Source organism: Daktulosphaira vitifoliae, unplaced genomic scaffold, assembly GCF_025091365.1.
Source record: "Daktulosphaira vitifoliae isolate Bord-2020 unplaced genomic scaffold, ASM2509136v1 Scaffold_4, whole genome shotgun sequence".
Classification (NCBI taxonomy): Eukaryota; Metazoa; Arthropoda; class Insecta; order Hemiptera; family Phylloxeridae; genus Daktulosphaira; species Daktulosphaira vitifoliae.
This window is the reverse complement of record NW_026099575.1, coordinates 25,679,897-25,703,457: the sequence shown is the minus strand read 5'-3', so window position 1 is coordinate 25,703,457 and position 23,561 is coordinate 25,679,897. Positions and strand designations below refer to the sequence as shown.

General features: G+C 28.4%; 1 protein-coding gene across 1 annotated transcript; it reads left to right on the top strand.

The window, feature by feature from the left end:
• The first annotated feature begins 12,961 nt into the window (after window positions 1-12,961).
• LOC126905012 (uncharacterized) lies at window positions 12,962-15,046 on the top strand. The gene has a single exon (XM_050684413.1). The coding sequence runs from the start codon at window positions 12,962-12,964 to the stop codon at window positions 15,044-15,046; it is 2,085 nt and encodes a 694-aa protein (XP_050540370.1).
• Window positions 15,047-23,561: the final 8,515 nt, after the last annotated feature.

Sequence of the window (23,561 nt, the reverse complement as noted above, 5' to 3'; positions counted from 1 at the left end):
AATTTGTTTCTTAATTTTCTTTTTATGAAATCATATTGTAGATTAATGGATTTTGGTGATTTATATAAATTGAAAAAATATTTTTCAATTATAATATTGAAGTTGTTATACGAGTGTTAAAACTTCAAAAAATGTAGTATTATGAATAAAAAAAAAAAAAGTTATTTTTTTACATAAATAAATTTAATTAACAAAAAAACAAAAATCAAGTTGTGCATCAATCGTTTTACAATTTAAAAAAAAATAAAAAATAGGTGCAGGTGATTTAATTAACTTAAAAATTAATTACTGACTTAGCTAAAATAATTTACATACTATTATTACTATTAATTTATCTTTGAAATCTTCTTTGAGAAACTTTGCTTGTGTTAGATACAACAGGAAAACTAACATAACCCAACACAAGTAAACGATTCCTGTACTGCGCACCAAGACATGATGCTTCCCGGCCGAGCTTAAAAAGATAACTAATAAAAAATAATTACTAAAAAATTGTATTGCGTTAGAAATAGTACAAATAAAATGATTACATATTGTAATACAATCATATAAATTATTATATTAATATTTTTTATGTTCTACATGTCATATAAATGAAATCAAAGTAAATTTTAAAAAAGATATAACAACTTGTAATAGGTATTATTACTTAATCTGCTGTACATATATTAACCTAATTTAACTACTTTGAAATAGATTCCCTTTGTTTTAAATGGTTTAACTTGGGAAAAAAATTTGTAGAAAGAAAGATTATAAGTAATATCGTGAAATTATAATTGACATTAAAATTATAAGTTGAGTTATATTTCTGACTATATAAATCTAATTATTAGAATATGAGACACATTTAATAGGATTCTATAACAAGGTCATTGATTAACAATGTTAGCCTTCCCTTTAAAAATTTAAACACAGTGTACCATATACATAGTAAGTTTACATAGTATTATAGTATATTTTACATAGTAAGTAAAAATTAAATATAACTAAAAACTATTCATTGTAACATTTTTAAGATATAAGTGCATAAAGAAATAAACTCATTAATTTCATAATTAACAGAAATAATACTATTCTTATAGTTTTTTTTAACTCAATACATTAAGTTTGATTATGAATTATTTAAATACTTACGACGAGAAAAAGGTTACAGATTCATAAATGGAATTTTTAAAAGTTATCTGTATAACACTAATAAATAAAATAAATTTATCTTATAAAGTCATTTCTAAATTAAAGTTTTAAGAGAATTTGATATAAATTTAATTATATTCAAACGCATAGCACTTTATTTTAAATGGGTTCTAAAATGTAAAATTAAATATCCATAATTAAATGTTATTTTTTCAAAGTTCAAACTATTTTTATAAAATTATGCAAAATGTTTTATTTTTTCATATAACAGAAACATAAATAATAGTTATTTATTTCAATAATTATAAGATTTTGGGTCAGATAATTTGTTAAAAATTACTGTTCTTTCAAAATTATAAAGAATATAACATCGATTATAAAAAAATATAATATGCTTAAAAAGTTTCACTTAGATTTAAGCATAATTACTAGAATTAAATATCACCGGAAATTTAGTGTTAGCATATATATTTTAATGAATATTAATATTTTTTTAAAGCTTATGTAAAATATTGAATCTTATTTTATTTTTACTTTCTTTTTATTAGTGTTAAGAATAATTTAGCCAGTTACAGTAATAATTAAGTCATAAATCTAAAATAAATACCTTTGAGAGTTATATTTACTTGATAATATACTGATATATACATTAGAACAATATATAATAATATAAATATATTATTCCCATGAATATCAAAAAAATTTAACCCCCAATCATTGGTGTTGATTTTGTTATTGTAGAGTTTTTAATTAAACATTTTCTGGGAGAGAATTGTAATTAAGAATGAAAATTAATATTATAGTTGATAAATATCACCAAATTACTTTTGCTCTGTTAGTGAATTAAGATTTTATCTTAATTATTAAAACACCGTGAAAAGTTTAGTACATTTTGATATCAATACAGCACCATGATTTATGATTATGATATAACTAAACGAATCGGTGGGGTGTGTCTAGGTAGGGAACAATCAATTTTTATAAAAGCAATAGGAACGATGTGAAAATGACTTTTCTTTTAATGGTATTGTTTACCAGGAAAACCTTTTTGCATATAATATATAGGAAATCACTAAAAATGTGCAAAATGCTAATAATTCGCCAACGCGCAGAACATAAATACACATTTAAACTTCAAAGTATTTACCCTTCTCTATTTAAAACCTTCATCTCAGTATGTTATCATAAAATGAAAGGTTGTTGGTTTATAAAATATTCTAAATACCTAATGAAAAAACGTAATAACATATATGCCAACAATATTATACACAATTTATATTTCGTAAAAAAATCTGAGTTAATCCTCTTTCTAAAATATATAACCTGAGCATAGTTTTTTATGTTAATTAAAGTACATAATAGAGACACTAGTAACGAAGAGAAATGTCTTAAAAAATATTTTTAACTGTTTACAAAGACAGTATTTGGAATTGAGTTTAAATACATTTAAACCAAAAGTATTTTAAATACTTTTCTACTCCAAAAACAATTTTCAAACGGAGTGAATAGAATTGAATTTCAAATAGAAAACCATTTTGGTAAATTCTTTATTTAATGTAAAAATATAAAAATAATTAAAAACCATTCTATAAATACTAATTACTACTTATGAAGTTTTGTTGTATTATTTATGCTTTATAATAATAATTATTGAGATGATTGTGGATAAAATTAATAATACCATTAATTAAAACAATTAGTCATTTTTAAAGTCATGAACACGTGACACGATAAAAATTTAATGATAAAAAATAGACAATGTTAACTATTCTAACAGTTTTTTGTTTTTCCAATCGAAAGGGATTGCTTTTAAAGTGCGGCGAAACCATTTTAGGGAATACTTTTTAGAACATTAATATTGCTGTAGATATTATTTCTTAATTAAAATGAATCGATTTTTACATTAAGATAATTTAATCAAAATATATTAAATACACAATAGTGAAAATCTCAAATAGAAATATGCCAGGATAATTAAATGTTAAGCAATAGTGATTTTTTTTGTAATTACCAATTTATATTAAAAATCGACAGCAGACATTTAACTTGAAAAATCAATCAGTTATTCGTATCAGTAAAAATTAGTTTTCATTATTTTTCATTTAAAAAGCAATGCATACTTTTTATTGTTTTATAAGATTTGTTTTAAAATCATTTCGTTTCCTATTAATTTACTGAATTCATTACTAAAAAAAACTGCACGAAACATAATACAGATGTACTCGGAGAGAACGCATGACAGCAACAGATTACCTGAAGGAGAAAGTCGTGCACTTGACATCTGATCATAGAGGTCGCACAGATAATGTTATTACCTCACCTATTTGGTTTATTTATTTAAATTAACTGACACTACTAAGTTTGCGTAACGGAAAATAGACTGTGTTATGGTAAACACATTATCAGTCCTATTTTTGAGCAATGGCTCTATTGGTGTTCTAAACAAGTTTCTAAGAGTTTTCACTTTTGAAACTTTTATTTTTATGGTAAACTCTTGTAAGCAAGTCGATCAATCAGAAACGGGCGAAACCCCAAGAAAAGATTAGGGTATTGATGCGAATAGGTAACCTTTTTGATCGAAGCCAGTAAGCAATGATAACTTTTAGGGAAGAAGATAAAACGTAAAAACGCAATGGCTGACGGTCGATCGAAAAAGTTATTTGCAGTATTTATACATATATTATACGTATACATAACAGATAGTGTAAAATCGCAACATCCTCTTTATGGATGCCCTCTAGGTGAGCTTTAGTTTAATACATTCATATCACGTTTTGACTGAAACAAAAATGAATATTTTTTTAATTTAACAAAAGATATCAATAATTTATTTGTTCGGTGGTTTCAATTCTTATATTTTGTGAAATTATGGCACACCCAAATAAAATGAAAGCAAAAACAATTTATATTGTATGACACTACACTATGTATGTATACATAAAGTTTTATATTAAATTCCAGAGATTATAAAAATCTTTATAAAACATTATTTGTAAATAACAAATCTTAACTTGTTCAGGAGAAAAACGTAATATAATATAATATACACGTAAGCACATAATAAATGCATTCTTTGTGTTTATTNTATACACGTAAGCACATGATAAATGCATTCTTTGTGTTTATTGTAATGTTTAATAAAAAATTGTAACGCGCAAACATTTAATGTGGATTTTTTTTTAATCGATGATTTGTAAACAAAATTATTTTACTAATAACATTTAACATTAGTTCTATTTTTAATATAATCAAATGATACCTCGACTATTTTAATGAAAGAAAAAACATGATGTTACTTCTTTTCATTGTTAAAATGAAATTTTCAAACGAAAAAAAATTGTGCATGCTTCATTATGAATAACTCATTGTATAACATTGAAATATATTAAGAGGTGTTCATTTAACTGCCAGATTTTTAATGTGTTACTTGTATTGCTATTGAGAATTCAATCTATTAACAACACAATAGTAAAAATGTACGTAATAATATTTTTAAAAACTAATAAGTCTATTAATTGGAACGATTTCTAAATGTTTCGTTATGTTCCTTACAATTTTAGGCGTGTGATAACAAAAATGACGATGAAATATATACTGAATAGGATTTCTACAAAGTGACGAGAGAACAAAATTATTCGATAATGAATGTATCTAATTTAATAACAATCACTATCTTATTTATTCGTTACTCCGGCAACACTTTACCCGATAATTATTTGCCTACGCTATGACAATATAGTTGTAATTAATCATCCGGTTTACACGATTATACAAGTAGCCAGTACAGTATAAGTTTGTAACTTTGAAGTTAAATTTAAAAAACAAATTTGTATAAGTTACAGAAGTTTTGATCTCGGCGTTGGATATTAATTTTATTTTATCTTGATATATTATTAAAGAAATCATAATTGCATTTTATCAATAAACAAATATAAATAAAAAATCAATACTTTTACAAATAATGTGTGCAAAACGTTTACTATTGTCTGCTAACGGTTCCATTCAACGCGTCGCTATAAAAATTTATGACTACAACTATTTAAATTAGTTGAAATGACAAACACATTTCAAGTGCAGTGACCAACACTTCAGGATTTTTTATTAATTCTATTGTATGTGGTTCCATGTGATTTATATCTTATTATAATAACTTTGTTAAAGATATCAATTTCGATAACATGGCACAACTAGATTTATGAAAACCGTTAGCCGGTAGAAGTTACTGATAGTAATTATATTAGTAGGTGAAATTCGTGATAGTCATGTAGTCAATCGAGTTTGAATTTTTACTCGGTAATAATAAAATGCAGTTATCTAATAATTCAATAACTATTATTGAACTCCAAGTGCAAAATAATATTAATACGAAGAGAATTTTTTTTTTTTTAAGTAACATTATAATACTTTTTTTATAATGTTATAAAAATGTTTTTATATCATTATTATTTTTTGATTGCTACCTGATATAAATTGACACGGAAAAAATTATTTATTGTTTTGGAAAGATGAAAAATAGTGCACGGGAATTTAATGTGAAACACATACGTCGAGTTGACTTGCCTTGGAAAGGAGATGAAGCATAAACATAATTTGAAAAATCCTGGATCGAGTTTCAAGATTGAGATCATTGGATAGAGTAGTATGTGCAATTGTAAATCCATTGTTATAAAGACTTAGTAATTCCACAGAACTCCTCGGAGACAGTCAAATTTGTTGTAACCCTATTGAAATCCAACTCCAACCTCATGCTTCCTAAATAATTGTTTCCAAAGCTTATTTTAAGCTGCGATCCCACGACGTATTCAACACACGTAGTTAAGCCTCCATACAATTCTAAACTTTCCGACGCGACCCTTCATGATTCCCACGAACTGTCATAAGGCTGCTAAACTTGGAATCTTGGAAAGTTCGATTTATCATAGATAATTGTAGGCATTGGTAAATTGTATTGTAATATTTCACAATAGCAATGCAATTGTAAGTACAAGTTAAATAAATATAAAACGAAACTCACGAATGAAATCGTATTTATGTCAACGGAGAAGGCAGTCAAATATATTTTAACCTTTGGCTATTTAACTATTTTGGCAAAGATAAATTAAAAAATATGAAAATATTTAGTCTGATTCACGTTGCTTTTTTTACAAGGAATCGATTTCGTTTTAGTTGTTATTTGCGGACAGAATATAAATAAATCAATATATTTAAAATTATTTTAAAAATATATTTACTTGATACTTAAAAATATATTGTAAAACATTAGGGTTTGTCAAGGATATTGATACCACCGACTTTTTTTTTTTATTCTCATAACATCGATTATTTTTGAAATTTCGTGATAATCGAAAAAAACTTTTTATAAAAAATCTGTTTAAAATATATTGTAAGATATAGAATTAAATTAACCGAAAAATTATATTTATCAATACAAAATTCTATTGTTAGATTAGTTTTTTTATAATGACTTTGATGTTATTCCTATTAATGAAGGTATGAGGAGAATTAGAGAAATAAATTTTAGAAACAGAAAATATACAGTAACAGATGGTTGTAACTCAATCTGAAAAATAAAAATAAATTATTGAGTAAAAAAAATAATCCCTTTTAGATGATATTGATGAAGATGATAATGTTTTATTTTGTAAAAGTTTAAATTTTAATTTGAAAAATTGTTTTCAGTTATGACTTAAAGCAGTAAAAAAATATAAATAACAAACTTATAGTTTTTATTTTTATTTAAAACCAAAACACTGAAACTATAATAGTATCATTAAAAAAAAAACAGAAATTCATCTATTTAATATAACCAATTTACTATGATAAAGTCTATATATCTGTTTGTTGACCGATAGTTATAAATTCGTAGAATTTATTAGTTTTTATCTAAATTGTAAAATTTTAATATGTTTAAATTTGATCTAGCTACTGGGTGGCCTCTGCTTAAGTTATTGTTTTTTCAAAGTTATTTCTATATAATAATATTTTATCATAAGCACTTATTGTATTTTTTATACAGATTGTATCTTTTTCTACAATAAAAAAAAATGTTTAGTTTGACTAAACCCAACCCTATCGCAAACACCGATCGGTTTTCGCTTGAAGCCTAAAAAGAGGACTGAAATTTTCGTTTAGAAAGTAATGTGTAATTTTTAAGTTCGTATTATAACATCACAGTAAAATCTTATTGTAATAGGGTTTCTAGGTACTACATTAGGTAGTATAAGGTAAGTTATGCGATAAAATTGCACTAGTTTTATTGTTTAAAAGCAATGCACTATTAATTCTAAACGTTTTCTTTAGTTTATTGCAGCAGCAAAAAAATTTTTATCATTTAATTTAATAAAAAATATCATTTTACATTTTACATTCATCAAGTATCAAATCAATATAGTTTTAGCTATCACTTATTTTTTTTGTATTGATTAGTCATAAAAAAGGAATTGTACAACAAAAGTATTACGATAATGTAATTATATAGGTAGCAAAATTAATTACATATTAAATGTCATACTGTCACCGAAGCAATTTTAGCTCCGAAACTAATGATGTGTAAGATGATAGTATCAATAACAAGATTAATTGATAGAACTATTAACACGATATGTAACACGTGATGTAATAATAATAACATGATTATATAAATTTATTGTTTGGATTTTTTTGCTTTGACCTATAAAAAATAAAAATATGAAACATTAAAGCTGTAAGATTGCATCACAGGTTCTCCTATAATTAAGTGACCACAAATGATTTTTCTGTTTTTTTTTCTCTACTATGTTAAATAAGTCGGATAATATACATCTACACCTCAACCATGACCGTATAAAGCAGCACCGTTGTTTGATGACTTTGTTCGAATTCAAATCTCTTGTAAAGAACGTATAGCTCAATGCTATCAAATAAGGCTAACCACCGACCGCGACGGTACTAATACTGTAATGATGACAAGAAAATTATCCGGAAAAACGACAGCTGTGGTATTACATATTTTTAATTGCCTCTTTGTTGAATACTCGCCCTTGGCCTTCTTCAGCTCAGACAGCCAACATTTCTGTACCGTCTTATTGGTACTCTTTTCATTACTTTGTAGTATTTTTTTCGTGGTGACATTCAAGCCTTGCGTAAGCTTTAATTCCACAGCAGTAACTGTATATTTTACAGAGGAAACGTGACTAGTGCTGGTCTTTTTACGTAGCTATTGAAGTCTTTGTTTAACGTTAATTGCCAAAATGCGAGTGTTCGAGTAGAGAATACGATACAGCTCGGTGGTACATTAATTAGTTTGCCCAACCGAAATGAACCCTATGCGGGAGATCTGAAATTTGATTTCCGATAAAATAAACGCTTATACTAATACTGCTTGTCATCTGGTAATAGTCAAAATAATATATTCCATCTTGCGACAGAAAAAAATTATATGCTTTCTATTCATAATTTCTATTTCTTATTCTATTTCGAGCAAAGTACCAAAAATTTAACTATGGCCGAAATTATAGTGTTTTCCTGAATAGACTACAACAATTTTTTTGAATCTTAAAACCTTTTTTTTCCTATTGTTACATCTCATCTATTAAAATTTGTTTATTAGTTCATGTAAATAATATAAACATAATAATGAACCGGAACTCCAATATTTCCGACGTGGTCTCTTAAAGGATTTGATCTTATCTGTATTATTTAAGTTGGTAAGCATAACGGAAATAATTGTATTGTTTGTTCTACATTTTTTTATTAAAATTACAGATGTACAAATTGAAAGTTATTTTTATTGTTCTTATGAGAATTATTTTCCACTTAAATATAAACAGTATAATGCGTTGAATAAGCTAAGTCCATCTGTTGAGTCTCCAAAAAATACATTGTGTCATCTGTCTAAACTAAAGGTAATGTCATCAAATTACTTTATGTGTCACACGCTTTAAGCTGTTGTTTGATAGCAATCGATTGGAAAAATGTAAAGCCACATATTACTTTTTTATAAGTTATACTTTTTGTTAATAATTAAGCTCTCCAATTTTTCTTAAAAATGTGTTATAAATCAATTATATTAAATATTGTTGTCATTGGTATTTTTTAGAATATCCCAACACCAGCCTTGAAAATCAAGGAATTAACATTAGAAAGCACAAAAGAAAATTTTAAAAAGTCTTCAATTGTAAAAAATAGTTTTTAATTAGACCTGTTGTGGTATTTACAATAATTAAATTGATAATCGGTATCAATAGTTGATCAAAATATCTATTTCACAGTAAAACAAATAATTAAAACGGTTTTGAAAAGTAAATAATGAGAAATGAGAAATCAGTAAAAATTAGTAAATAAAACGTTGAGCTATTTCAGTTAAAATAAACTCCTATTAAAGTGTATATTCTTTAACAATTTATATTTGAAATTTACTTACCAAAGTTCTTTGACGTCATTTGCTATACTAACTTGTACTCTTAAGTTTCCATACTTTTTCTTAATGTTATACGCATTAATTTTATTTTATAACTTATTTATTAAAAATCATGATGGTTTTGTATGGCCTAAGTAATGCCATTTTTTGGTAAGTAATTTCATTATAAACTAATAAAAAGCAGACTCTTGCCTAAATATTCAATACAGGGCTAGGAATAAGAACCTAAAAAAATTATGTTTTGAAACCGAAACCCATAAAAAAAAACTTTAAAACCAAAATTTCAGAATATTATTTAATTTGGTATTTGAGTTTTTGAAAGACGTATCATTAGTAATTTACTGTATACTATTATTATTGTTATTATTTAGAAACTTATTAATATTTATTAGTAATACTTAAGTAGTGCATATTTATTTTAAATTAAACAATTAATATATATATTTACAGTACAGTGGATCTTATTTTATAAACTACCATTAATCACTCTCCGCTAATTTTGCTAAAATTCACTTTCTTAGTATAAATTATTCTTAACTTTCAATATAATCACTTTACAACAAAATATTTCGTATAAAAAATATGTAAAATTAAATTTTCTAAAATATTAGTCTTATATGAAATTATAGTCAGATAAATAGTTTTGTTGTTTTAATAACACTATTGGTCTAAATACGATTGATTAAAACTGTTTATTCAGCGTAATACGATTATAATTAGGGTACTAATAGTTTTGTACTGTCTGCAAAAAATAAATAATAATTATCACATATTTTAGTTAAAAAACTTTTGAAAAATTATAAATAATTTCATATTTACTACAAATAGTAAAAATTACTTTTGCTTTTCGACTTATGATAATATGCTATTGTAGTTATTCATTAGTTTTACAGGACGCTTGGCCAATATCGTTAATCACTACTATTGCTGCAATTATTTTTTTTTATTTTGGAATTCTACATTTTCTTCCTAAAATTGTGAGTCTATTTTTATGTTAAATCGTTTAAAAATTTGTGAAGACTTATCTGTAATTAAGTCAACTGATAAGTCCTTCCAGAAAAAATGTGGCAAATCATCGATTTTTAAATTAAGTTTTCTTTATCACCAATTTCTTCGAATGATGCAGTTCTATTTAAATTTTTAATTTTTCAATGTTTTTTTTTTATGTTCTATGGTTAAGTAAGAATCAATAATTGATAAAAGAGCTCAATTGATTTAAGTGGAGTAAACCAAACTTGAGACTGACATTTAATAACGAACAACAGATTCTTTTTAGAGCCATTTCTTCGGTAAGAGTCAACTGTTTTTTAAATAGTAACATTTTTAATGAATAAATACCTTTTTTCATCCAACGTGTGAAGTGATGTGCTCTCGACTGATAAAATGTTATAGCCTTGATGTATTACTATAAACAGAAATTCTCAAGTCATTGCAAGAAAATAATTTTGTAATTTTTTTCCAGAGATTTGTAGTATTTTTTCTCTATAATTTTTTAATATACTTAAAATTGTATCATTAGACCAAATGAAATATTCAGTTTTATTTATTTTTTCTCAATCATTAACAAATCTCTTAAAAATTGGTATGTCTAGATCAGATTTCGGAACAAATTTTGCATCAACAAAAAGGCATGAAATGTTATTTCAAAAATATTATGCCTGCATACTAAGAACAGTATACTTTTTTCTAATTTTTGCTCCAATACTACACAAGTGCTATTTAATCTGCCAGAACTAGACTCTGTTGTGTCAAATGCAAAGCCTTGAACTTTATTTAACAATGCTCGCTCTTCTAATTCGCATTCTTTTTTCCCAATTATTGTGGGTAAAATTTTAGAATCCCAATTCACTAAAGCAAATTCTATATAAGTTCAAAAAAACTATCACAACTTATAATTGTAAATGATAAAATATCCATATTACACTGCATTTACCGTATCAGACACAAATAGTTTACGTTTAGAGATTAAAGTTAAAAGTCACAGAGTAAAACCGTTTGTTGCATTGGTGTATTGCAATTTTGTAGTAAGAGTAATTCGCTGCTATCAGCTGATACTAATGACATTATGAAAAATTATATACTTATGCAAAAAGTAGTAAAATACGTACAATTCTTAAAATAAAGATAACATTAAAGTGATTTCATAGGATTAACATTTAAGATTAAATGTAAATATATATAAAATTCACGACAACAGTAAAACTATTAAACTGACTATAGTATCACATAAGACTAATATTTTAGAAAATTTAATTTTACATATTTTTTATACGAAATATTTTGTTTTAAAGTGATTATTTTGAAAGTTAAGAATAATTTATGTTAAAAAAGTGAATTTTAACGAAATTTTTTATTTTATTTTTTTGATCAAGTAAAAATAATTTTAGAAAATTTTTGTAAAAACTTTCATATAATTACTAAAAAAATTGGCGGTTACGGAGATCGATCAATGAAAGTTTATAAAATAAGAGCCACCTTAATATACAGAGTGTTCAGTAAATAAGGAAACAGGTGAATTGTTATGAACAATGAAAATAATAGAAATCCTTTTCCTTACTTACTGAACACCTTATATATATATGATAACATTTATTTGTAACTCATATTTAAAAACATCACTAAGTGTCACACTAAAAACTCTAAATTTTGCCTCATAAAAAAACTCTCTGAACAATGTCTATCAATTAAATAGATTATTTTGTGATGGATTATTTAATTCTATGTTATTTTGTCTGTATTTGGAAACTTAAGAAGTCATAAAAATTCTCTATTCGTTATAGAAACCATATAAATGTGGGTACTATTGGTATCTAGATGGCACCACTTCCAGGGTCTGGAGATAGATAGTGGTATCAAGTACATACAGGGAGATTAAGTCAAGTCGTGAGTCGGCTAAAACGTGTCTCTATGTATATTCTTTAGTTTATAAGTGTATTCTGTTTTATATTTTTATTTCTGTGTTGTGTGAATATTTTATATAGAGTTTTCGTGCGTATTTAAATGTATATGTGTTATTTTTGTTTGTTAACATTTAATAGAGTTTTTGTGTATTAATTTATAAATATATAAATTAAATAATATTATTGCGTCTTCGCTCTGTTCCTGTAATTGCCTGTTTGCATTTTCCCACATTTTTTGGGGGCCTGTCCGGGATAATCATCGGTCAACAAACGGGAATAGAGATTGGAGAAGATATCTTGTCTACTCAACATCCGGAAAAATTCAAACTATTTGTCGTGTATTATATAAGTGTTGTTAGTGACGAAAATATATAAAACGTTTTTGTAATTGTATTAGTATGCGACTCCATTTTGGTTGAGTAAACGCGCAATTTTTCTTTGTTCGTTTTCGCGAGATCTAGTTATTGTTAATTGGTTTCTAACATCAATTTGAATTTTATTAAACTTTTTGATTATATAACAGTTTGGGATGCCTAAAAATAAAAATTTTAATGAAATTATGGACGAAGTTTTTAGACTTCGAGAGGAAGTATTTGCTTTGAGACTTGAGCATAGCAAATCTCATTTAAGCTTTAGAGATGTTGAAGAATCACTGTCAAAGTTTTCTGGTGATGATGCTTATCCAGTTAATCGATGGATTGAAGAAATTGAAGAAATGGCTAGTGTACTACGTTGGTCCGATCCTGAGAAGTTAATTTATGGTAAACGTTTATTAATGGGAACGGCTCAATTATATATTCAATCGGAAAGAGGAATTACTACTTGGACAATTTTAAAAGATAAACTGAAGAATGAGTTTAAAAGTCGTATGAACACAGCTGCTATTCATCGTTCACTATCTGAGCGATTTAAGAAAATTGATGAATCGTATCAGCAGTATGTTTTCAAGATGAAACAGATTGCTCAGCTAGGCAATATTGAAGAAGATTCTCTTATTGATTATATTATAGCTGGTATAAGAGACTTGGAAGTTAACAAGATGATACTGTATGGCGCTACATCCATTGATGAGCTAAAATTGAAACTTGAACTGTATGAGAAGATGAAGTTAAACGTAAGGGCAAATACAAAGTCAAACATAAATTTCAGCGAAAAAAAATATTTGAATGAATTGCCTAATGCTTCATTTAAATCATATAAACATGAAGGTCAATCAGCAAACATTAATCGTTGCTACAACTGTGGTGCAAAGGGTCACCGTTCTAGTTCTTGTCCTGATGCTAGTAAAGGATTTAAGTGTTTTTTATGCCAGGAATTTGGTCATAAAGCATCATCATGTTCTTATCGTCCATCAACTAGTCAACCAAATACTGATAGAAGTCAAAGAGATGAAAATGTTAAAATACAAGTGAATCAAGTTATTGATGTCATATATCCTATTAATCGTATAAGTAAATTAGTTGATATTCAAGGTGTGGAAACTAATGCTTTAGTTGATACTGGTAGTGATGTGAATCTCTGTCGAAGGTCATTTATGTTGAAGTTAGATGAAATCACAATTCGTAAAGATAAAACTTTACTAGGAGGACCAGGAGGAGTTAAGTTCTACACAGAAGGTGTATTTACTTGCAAATTAAGTGTTGATGGATCATCATATACTACTGATATTTATGTTGTTCCTGATGAAGCCATTACATGTGACCTGTTAGTAGGAAAAGTTATATTTCAAACAAGTGCTGAACTGCACATAAATCCTAAGTGTGTGAGAATAACTAAATTTGAAGAAGAAGAAAATCAAATAATGTCTATTAATATACCTTGTAATCAGCTCAACATTGGTGCATCAACTTATAAAGAGGAAATTAATAATATAGTGAAAGATTATGAACCAAATAAAGTAAAACATGCACCGATTGAAACAGTTATTTTACTAATGGATGAAAAACCTGTATATCAAAGACCACGGCGCCTATCTCCAGCGGAAACATGTGAAGTTGACAAACAAATAGAAGAATGGTTACAAGAAGACATTATTAGACCTAGTTGTTCTGACTATGCTAGTCCAATAGTTTTGGTCAGGAAGAAAGATAACTCTCTACGTCCCTGTGTAGATTACAGGATGTTAAATAGGAAAATAATCAAAGATATACACTCTTTGCCATTAATAGATGATCAAATAGATAAATTACAAGGAGCTTCAGTCTATACAAATGCTTTTGTGGAAGAGAGAGATGAATTACGTAAGGAAGCACAAGAACAAATTTTTAAAGCTCAAGAAGAACAGCGTAAAACTTTTAATAAAAAGAGAAAGGAAGCACATAAGTATCACCTAGATGATTTGGTTGCTATTTTGAGGACACAATTCAAGCCACTTTCCAAAATTCATAAAAAGTTTTTGGGCCCATACCAAATAACCAAACGTAGAGGACCAGACAGATATGAAATGGTCAAAATTGGTGAGTCTGAAGGTCCCATTAGAACATCATCTGGTGTTGACTATATGAAGCCATGGAGCCAAATAGATACAGATGATGAAGAAGAGATGGAAAACTGTCAATCAGTCGAGACGACTGATCAAGAAGAGGGTCGAAATGTGGGTACTATTGGTATCTAGATGGCACCACTTCCAGGGTCTGGAGATAGATAGTGGTATCAAGTACATAGAGGGAGATTAAGTCAAGTCGTGAGTCGGCTAAAACGTGTCTCTATGTATATTCTTTAGTTTATAAGTGTATTCTGTTTTATATTTTATTTTCTGTGTTGTGTGAATATTTTATATAGAGTTTTCGTGCGTATTTAAATATATATGTGTTATTTTTGTTTGTTAACATTTAATAGAGTTTTTGTGTATTAATTTATAAATATATAAATTAAATAATAGTATTGCGTCTTCGCTCTGTTCCTGTAATTGCCTGTTTGCATTTTCCCACATATATACTTATATAAAGGAGACTTAAAATTGCTTAATTTTTTAAAGAAGTCATAAAAATAAAAAAAAATATGAAGCCATAGAAATACTAAATATTTAAAGAAGCCTTAGAAATGCTAAACATTTAAAGAAGCCATAGAAATGATAAAAAAATTTTAAGAAGCCATTGAAGTGCTTAATTTTTTAAAGAAGCCATTGAAATGCTAAACATTTAAAGAAGCCATAGAAATGATAAAAAATTTTTAAGAAGCCATTGAAGTGCTTAATTTTTTTAAGAAGCCATAGAAATGCTAATTATTTCGAGAAGCCTTAGAAATGTTAAATATTTAAAGAAGCCATAGAAATGGTAAACATATAAAAAAGCCATAGAAATGCCAAACATTTAAAAAAACCATACAAAAGCAAAAGATTTAAAGAAGCCATATAAATTCATTATATCGATAGATAAAACATTATTATTTTTTTTTTAATTTCAAACTTATTGAAAATTGGTCCACTATGAGTTGAGAATTTTTATAAGCTTATACGAAAAAAAAAATTGCACATAATAGTAAATACAATACCTTCTCAGTTTAAAAAGTCATTAAATATATTTGTATCAACATTGCGTTTGATTTCATAACTAGGAGAAAAGGAAAGGCCGAAATTATACCGTAACCCAAAAATCATTTCGGTTACTAGCCACGATTGGCACATCTTTATGAAAGAAGTGAAAAAGAAAATGCCACTGGAATTTAACAATTGACCGATTTTATTGCATTTGAGACATGTTTTGTTAGTTCACAACATTATATTTTGGAGAAATAAAAGGAAATTTACATTTGAATGCTGCCTCTAATTTTTCTTATTAGTTTTTTTAATACGTTGAACACCTGGTCAGCGAGGGCCTGATCAACAGTAAGTCATAGTTCTTAGATCAATTTTTTTCATCAATAACTACAAGTATTTTTTATTTTAGTAACAATGATCTTCTGTCGTTAACACTTCGACAAACGGTGTTTTTGCAAAGACATGTTGCAATTAATGAAATTAACATAATTCTCGTCGAAATGATTACAGTTTTTTAGATGGTCATGAGATTCACTATAACACAACATTGTCATCGGAAAACGGGCTTCGCTGTTGATATTTCTGAGGACGTAGGGGACAGAACCGCTTTATCGGTTTGCACTTGGGCGTTTATGGGAATATGCTAATGTGTAAACTTTATAATAATTGATTTTCGTGCCGGCCGTTGGGTATTGGCAACAGTTTTATAATATCATTGTAAACAGTATACAACGGGCCAAAGTAGGTTCGATCAATAACACTGCGGTCGTACGTGAAACGAGCAATCATCACACGGTGCGGGTTCATTTCTCTAATGGGAATAAATAAAATGCGAAATAACGACCGGAATTTCGCGACGTTAATGACGACGGTCGCGGACAACAGCCGCTCACGTAACAGTAGAAATCCGCGTCGGCAGTTATTATGTTACCGGCAAAACGTCTCGCTCGGAGATGATTCACCGAAAAACTCGTAGGGACGTTCTATTGGAAACGCCGATAAAATTATTTAATTGCCGCGCAGTGGAAATAATTGACTCGTTTTAAACGACGCTGGGGCTGTCGTCGAGTGCGTTGGATCGCGAGGGGAATATGGTGCGCTGATAACAGTACACATTGATTGGTTTCACTGGACGAAGAGAGAACCGTTGTTTTGGACGACGACCATAATAATAATAATAACAGTCATAATTATTGTGCCATTAATATAACGTCGGCGTGTTTGCGTTCAGCACTGTAGTATGCAATCAGCGTATGCCGGACGATCAATCATCAGCTGAACCGCTCTCGGATGCAAACGATAGTCGCCGCCGATTCCCAAAAACTGAAAACGAATTAATTACTACAAACGACGCCGAGTGTATTAATAACTGCGGTCGATAATAATCGCAGCGTGCCATTGGACGGCGTTTAATTATAACAAACGGAGTTCGACTAAACGGATTCGTCAAACTGAAACAAACAGTCGCCCGAATAACACGGCTGTTTTCCCGAGGGGGGGGGGCAGAGGGAGGGTACAGTTTTTAATTACAACGTCATTGCGACGACGAGGTAATGAGTTCTTGTCATTTGTGCCGACCTGAGTGATACACCTGCTGTACAACTAATGTCTGTCGACTCGGGTTGACGACTCAATTATTACTCATCTAAAGCGCAACGAGCAGTTGCATTACACTCAACAAAAGTTATTAAATCGTTGTAAAATAATTATGACAATCGGAAAACGACGTTTTACAGAAATTTACTGTTACTAGTTCACAATTATAACGATCCGCGTGTTTGACGTGTTCGAGACGCCATTATTTTTACACGGAATGTCTTTTAGAATTATCACTCTCATTTGGTCGTATCTTTGTACGCGTTACCGTTGAATATTTTCCATAAGTTTTACACATCTTTTCAGTGGGTTTTTCTCGGCCAATCGTAAAACACAAAATTTTCTTCAATAATTGTTTTAACAGCTGGTTATCGTCCACTCTACTACCTGTGCAGTCGAGTAGAGCGAACCGAATACTTTATTGGCAGAATAAAACACCTCTGATAAATAATTAAATATTATAATGACATCGAAGAGCCACGATATCACCTAATTGTAACGTTTTTATCTGAGTGTAAATATCATGCGCGAAAACATTGTCCTTTTGGAGCCGGAAAAGCACAAGACTTGCATTTTTAGACGATGTTAACTTATAATGACTGCGTTTAACGTAATATAAGATTACAAACAACCGAGTCGGCAAAAAAAAATACACAGTATGCAGTATTTTTTTTTTTTTTAAACAAAGTCTCTCATTAGTTATTGTACTTTTCATTCAGAATAATATCATGTTCGACTCGAGTTAAAAAATAATTAATTTCCAACTACGTATGTTGTTAGGATAACAATATTAACCAATTCTGTAGAAAGTACAGCCGTCTCACATTTGTTGTTACAACGGTCACAACTCCGAGAGGGATAAAAAATGTCATAGACAGAAGTTGGCCACCAAATGAATTTCCGATTTTTAATTAAAACAATACATTTTACGACTATTTTTATGCTTTCGTTTTTTGGACACGAGTTTTGATAAGTTACACGAATAGTATTGTTATTATAAAAAACCTATCCTTTTCATACGACATCCGTACGAGTTTTAAAAAACAATAATGTTTTCTGATATTAATGTAAATCATAGACATGTGTCGGAGGGAACTTAACCCTCTAAAAGTCAATGAAAATAAAAAATAGTGAGTGCAGAAATATCACTTGTACCTAGCTAAGTTATATTTTATTCCACAGACCTAATTTTTTTTTTTCAAATTTATGCTCATAGCATTATTAATTATTACCACAGAAAATTTTTTATGAGCAATGAAATGTAATCTAATTGTCAGGTTTTTATAAATAAACCTTCAAAGAACAATGTCCAATGATTATGAACCAACTCAAATTTACGGTTGGTCGCGTTAAAAATAAAGGGAAATAATTATTAAGCGTCGCATCTATTAAACATGCAATTAAGTTTGTTTTGATTGTTTTCGACCAAATCAATGCGTTTAAATCTATTAACAATGTGTTCGCATTCAGATATCACATTACTTTTAGTTAAATATTTGGACAGTGCGAGGTAATTATTTTGCATTAATTGACCGTGTTTTACATTTCTATTAAATAGGGTTTTTTTCGGATACAATAACAGTCATTTGCTATTGTTATTTTTTCTTTGGTTAATACCTAATTCAATTCTGAAGATTAGAGAAATCATTTTTTCACAATTTTCAAAAGTTTTAATATTTCTTCACCATTTTTTAGATAGCCAATATTATATAGTCATATAAGCGTGTAAAATGAAAACGTTAAAGGAGTAATACTTGCTGGTAAAATAAAAAGTAAATTTAATTATTATTACTATTTATTTACATTGACTGTATTCGGTCCTTTGTGAAAAACACAAAATAGAGATTAAAAAGCAAAGCAAACAGACCGTTATTGTTTATCAGGAAGATCTATTATGTTTACTAAGGTTCGTAAGTTTGTGTTACTCGAAATAAATAAACAATTGGTTGTGAAAATATTGAAATAAGCCCACGAGAACCACAAAAATGATATAATCATATTTATAATTCGCTGAATAGATGATTTTTAAGTACGTTCGTGTATTGGTATTAACAAATAGCTTCCCGTATCAAGCTCGAAACGCACAACTGTTTTTTATGTGATAGCATTACAATATGTTTGCTAGGAACAGCACTGCTATTGTGTTTCTAGTGAGGTAACTTTCTTGATAATTGCACTTTTAAGTGTCTAAGAATATTATGTTTTTATTCATTCGCGTGTCTACTAGTAACAATGTAATAAATATTGTAACCAGCGCTAACATTGTGGTGGCGGATGTCATGTAAACAATAATTATACAATTAAGAGCGTACTGACCCAAAAAACGTGGTCTCCAAAAAGTTTAGTGTTTCAAACGCTCCAACACAGTAATTATCGTTATTGTGTAACAAACTCCGCTTCCTGGACAATGTATACAATGCTCAGGTCGACATAATAGAAACGCGCACGTCTAATTAAACGCTTATGGTCGGCCAATGTGACTTCTATAGACCTTCTAGGTCGTATCTCGATCACGACGACATGTTATGGAGCCTCGGCACGAGGGGTGTGGTTCAAGGCGACTGGGCTGTGAGTTGTCTTTACCTTAACAGTGCGACTAGGGAGATTAGTGGCGGTCATATAACGTTTTTTAGCGTAAGAGTTCAGTTAGGCGCTTGCACAAAAGTTGTTCGACATAAAACCGCTCGTGTCGGAAGCAGTTTACAGTTGTGCAGCGAATAGAAATTGCCGCGTGTTTTAGCTGCAAAACAAACGAATAATAATAATAATATATGGGAGTGATAAAAAACAAGTCGGACCCGTGCCGTCAGTGTTGTAGTACAAATAACATCGCGTGGAGGTTGCGCTGGTTTCGAAAAGTGAATGTGTGTTGTTGTTAAAGTAACAGACCGCCGCCTTTGTACAGCTTTATTGGATTTGGCAATGAATTGTCGTCGCTGGACAAAGTGTATTATAATAATCATAATTGTCGGTCAACGTTGTAATTTGTCATTGTCAATGCAAATAGCAAATAGTAAAACAAACAATAAATATTACATAAAATATGGAATTTCAAATTATTAGCGTTCTATTGCTTTTAAAATTACAGTAAGAACTTTGGGAACACAATATTGACCCGACAATGTATGGATCAATAAATTATACCGAGCCAAAAATACATTTTTTACCTACGCTGAGGTGCGCCATACGTTATCGGCAAAACAAAATTAACATTTTTTTTCTAATCCTTTTCTCACATTAATTTTCCTATTAGTTGGAGCGAAAAGAATTGAATTAATGGAACGTCGACAATATGTAAACTTTTTTTTCATATGAAAACATGAAAAAATCCAAGTAAACTTATTTCATAACACTCGCACAGAAATTTATTCCCATATGAATATTCGAAGATTTCCAACATTTTTAAATACTTTTTTAAATTATTTTTCTGTCTATTTGTTTTAGGTAAAAAGGAGATATTAGAAAATCGTCGTTTTTTATTTTTTGGCACGTTCTTCTCAATTTATCATTCATGAGATATTTTTTATGTTCATTGTTAGGGTTCCGTTTAATACTTCGATCGGAAGGTACCCGACGTCAGCCCAAGTCTCTCCTTAAGATGAGTCTCTCCTATCTCCTTAAATGAGTATTAATTATCTGAAGGAGACACAGGCAATCGCATACCTCAGTTACTAGTGATTTATCATGTAATAAAGTTAAACTATTGTTTTATGCCAACGACAAAGCAAAGTCATCTTTTAGATATTAAGTAAATATAAGTTAAATGTAATGTACGTCTCACCTGAATTTTAGTACAGTCGATCAGTTGGTATATCCAAGTGAGACGGAGTTGGTCGGCTATGATGACAATTGGCGATAGACGAGTTGTCGAATAAAATAAGTTATTTACAACATAAATAAGATAAAAGTGATGGTATCAAAAACTATAACGGCCACTCGAACATAACTGTCCTTTGCCAGTTCGATGTCAGTAGCTCCAAGACGAGTGAGATTGTCACATCATTATCACCCTCTATGCTAATTAATATGTATTACGAATTAAGTAAATGAATATACAACGCGTATAACATAAATGGTAAGAACATAGTAATAAATGTTCTTACATCATCCCTATTTCTTATGAGGATAGAAACTTGATATTTCTAATGGAAGCATACCTAATTAACTAATTTATGTATATCAGATTAGCCAAGACGAAGAATGCGCCCGATAAATATCTAGTGATAAAAAAGCAAAGTGTATCGCTTCTAATCATTGCATTAAATCGTTAATAACACCCGAAATACCGTTTCAAAACATGTTTTCGAAAAGTCATTTTCTTTATTAGATCATAATCTCATAAATAAGTTAGTTAAATATGTATGTGCCCGCATTTGAAAAAAATAAGTTGACACTTTTATAAGATACGAGAGATAAAAATAAAAAATACTTCATTGTTGATAAATTAAAGTACTCATGAAAAAAAAAGAAAACAAAAAAAATTATCAACTTTATTATTATTTTTTGGTAAATTAGGTGATTCAAGATAAAAGAATCGACTTGTATAAATTAATGAGAACGGCAATGTACACGGTAAAACTTTCCAGCAATTTTCTATCGATTGACTTATAACGACCTACATGATACTAGTTTAAATAAAATTTTTAAAATGGATTGTCATGTTTATAGAATTATATGGTTTAAATGTATGCCGTAATTAGTCATTTAAATATCCACAGCAGCAACGTACTAAATTTCAATTACACTTATAGTATATTTTTAATAAATCTCTTTTAACATTTAAGTTTATGCAGCTCGTAGTTTTTTTTTTTTTGATAAAATAATAAATCAAACGATGAAAACTGCCAAAAAAATAATAATAATACTAAGCTAACTCTGTTGTTAATAGCATAATTTGTTGAAGTACCGTCTTAAGGTAACTTTATAGTTGAAGTAATAGTACTAATTATTTACACTCCTGGACATTTAGTACATTATAAAATAAAAAAGACTTGATACCTCGTGTAAAAAGAGATTACAGTAGATTTTAATTTAAAAAACAGCTTAGTTTAGAAAAAAAAGGGTTATATTTCAAAGGAAGATTTTCAAGCAACATCGTCAATGTAACATTCTTAAGATATTAATTTAAATATGGTAATTTCAAGAACCATTTAGAACTTTTCTGCTAACTATTAACTAACATATACACAGTTTTAATGTTCGTTATTTCGACTGAATTTAAATTATAAATACTGTAAAGTTTTGCAATTAAATATTTAGATAATGTTCAACTTAGCATCTACCAAAGCCATTTTATGTAACAACTAGCAAATATCATTGGCATAATTAGAAAGGGGAGCAAAGAGTGGTCTCAATTATTGAAATTGATACCATTTAGCAGTCATTCACTAAGACCTAAACAAATTATTGAAATACTCTCAGTAATACTGTTCAATTTCAGTTTTCCAGTTTCGAATTAATGAAGTCATAAATCGCGTTGCATAACAGTTATTTATAAAGTCATTTCAAGACATCGAATGCCGAAAGATAACTCTACAAATATTTAACCAGAATATCATCTATTTATTTACGGTAACGTATTTTACTATATAAATAGATCAAGTTCGTTAGTGTCAATCCTTTTGCTTTGGATTATTATTATTTCTTCTATTGGAATTACCAACTGTAGTTACAATATGATATGTCCTACTTATGTCTATTAGCATAACTATATACATCAAATGGAAACTCATATTATAATAAACTTCCTCTGATGTTATAATTATAAATTATATGTTGATTAAATTTTCTATTTTGATCATGTCACATATGTGTTAAACATACTTTATTATATTAAAATGTTTTGAAATGTTTTTAAGAGATTTGAATTTTTCAAATTCATAATAAGGGCAGTTTTATTAATTGCCAAGGAGAAAACATACAATGTCAATCAAAAAATACAAACGACAGTTTAATAAGGTCTACTTTATTAAACTTCATTTTTTGGTGTACAAAATGTTTAGAATTGGTCAGCAAGTTCACAGGCGAATTATATATTTTTACTTAATGTATTTAA

Bases quoted from the DNA above. Each gene is read 5' to 3' on its own strand.
- LOC126905012 (XM_050684413.1), top strand. From the start codon at position 12,962: ATGCCTAAAAATAAAAATTTTAATGAAATTATGGACGAAGTTTTTAGA.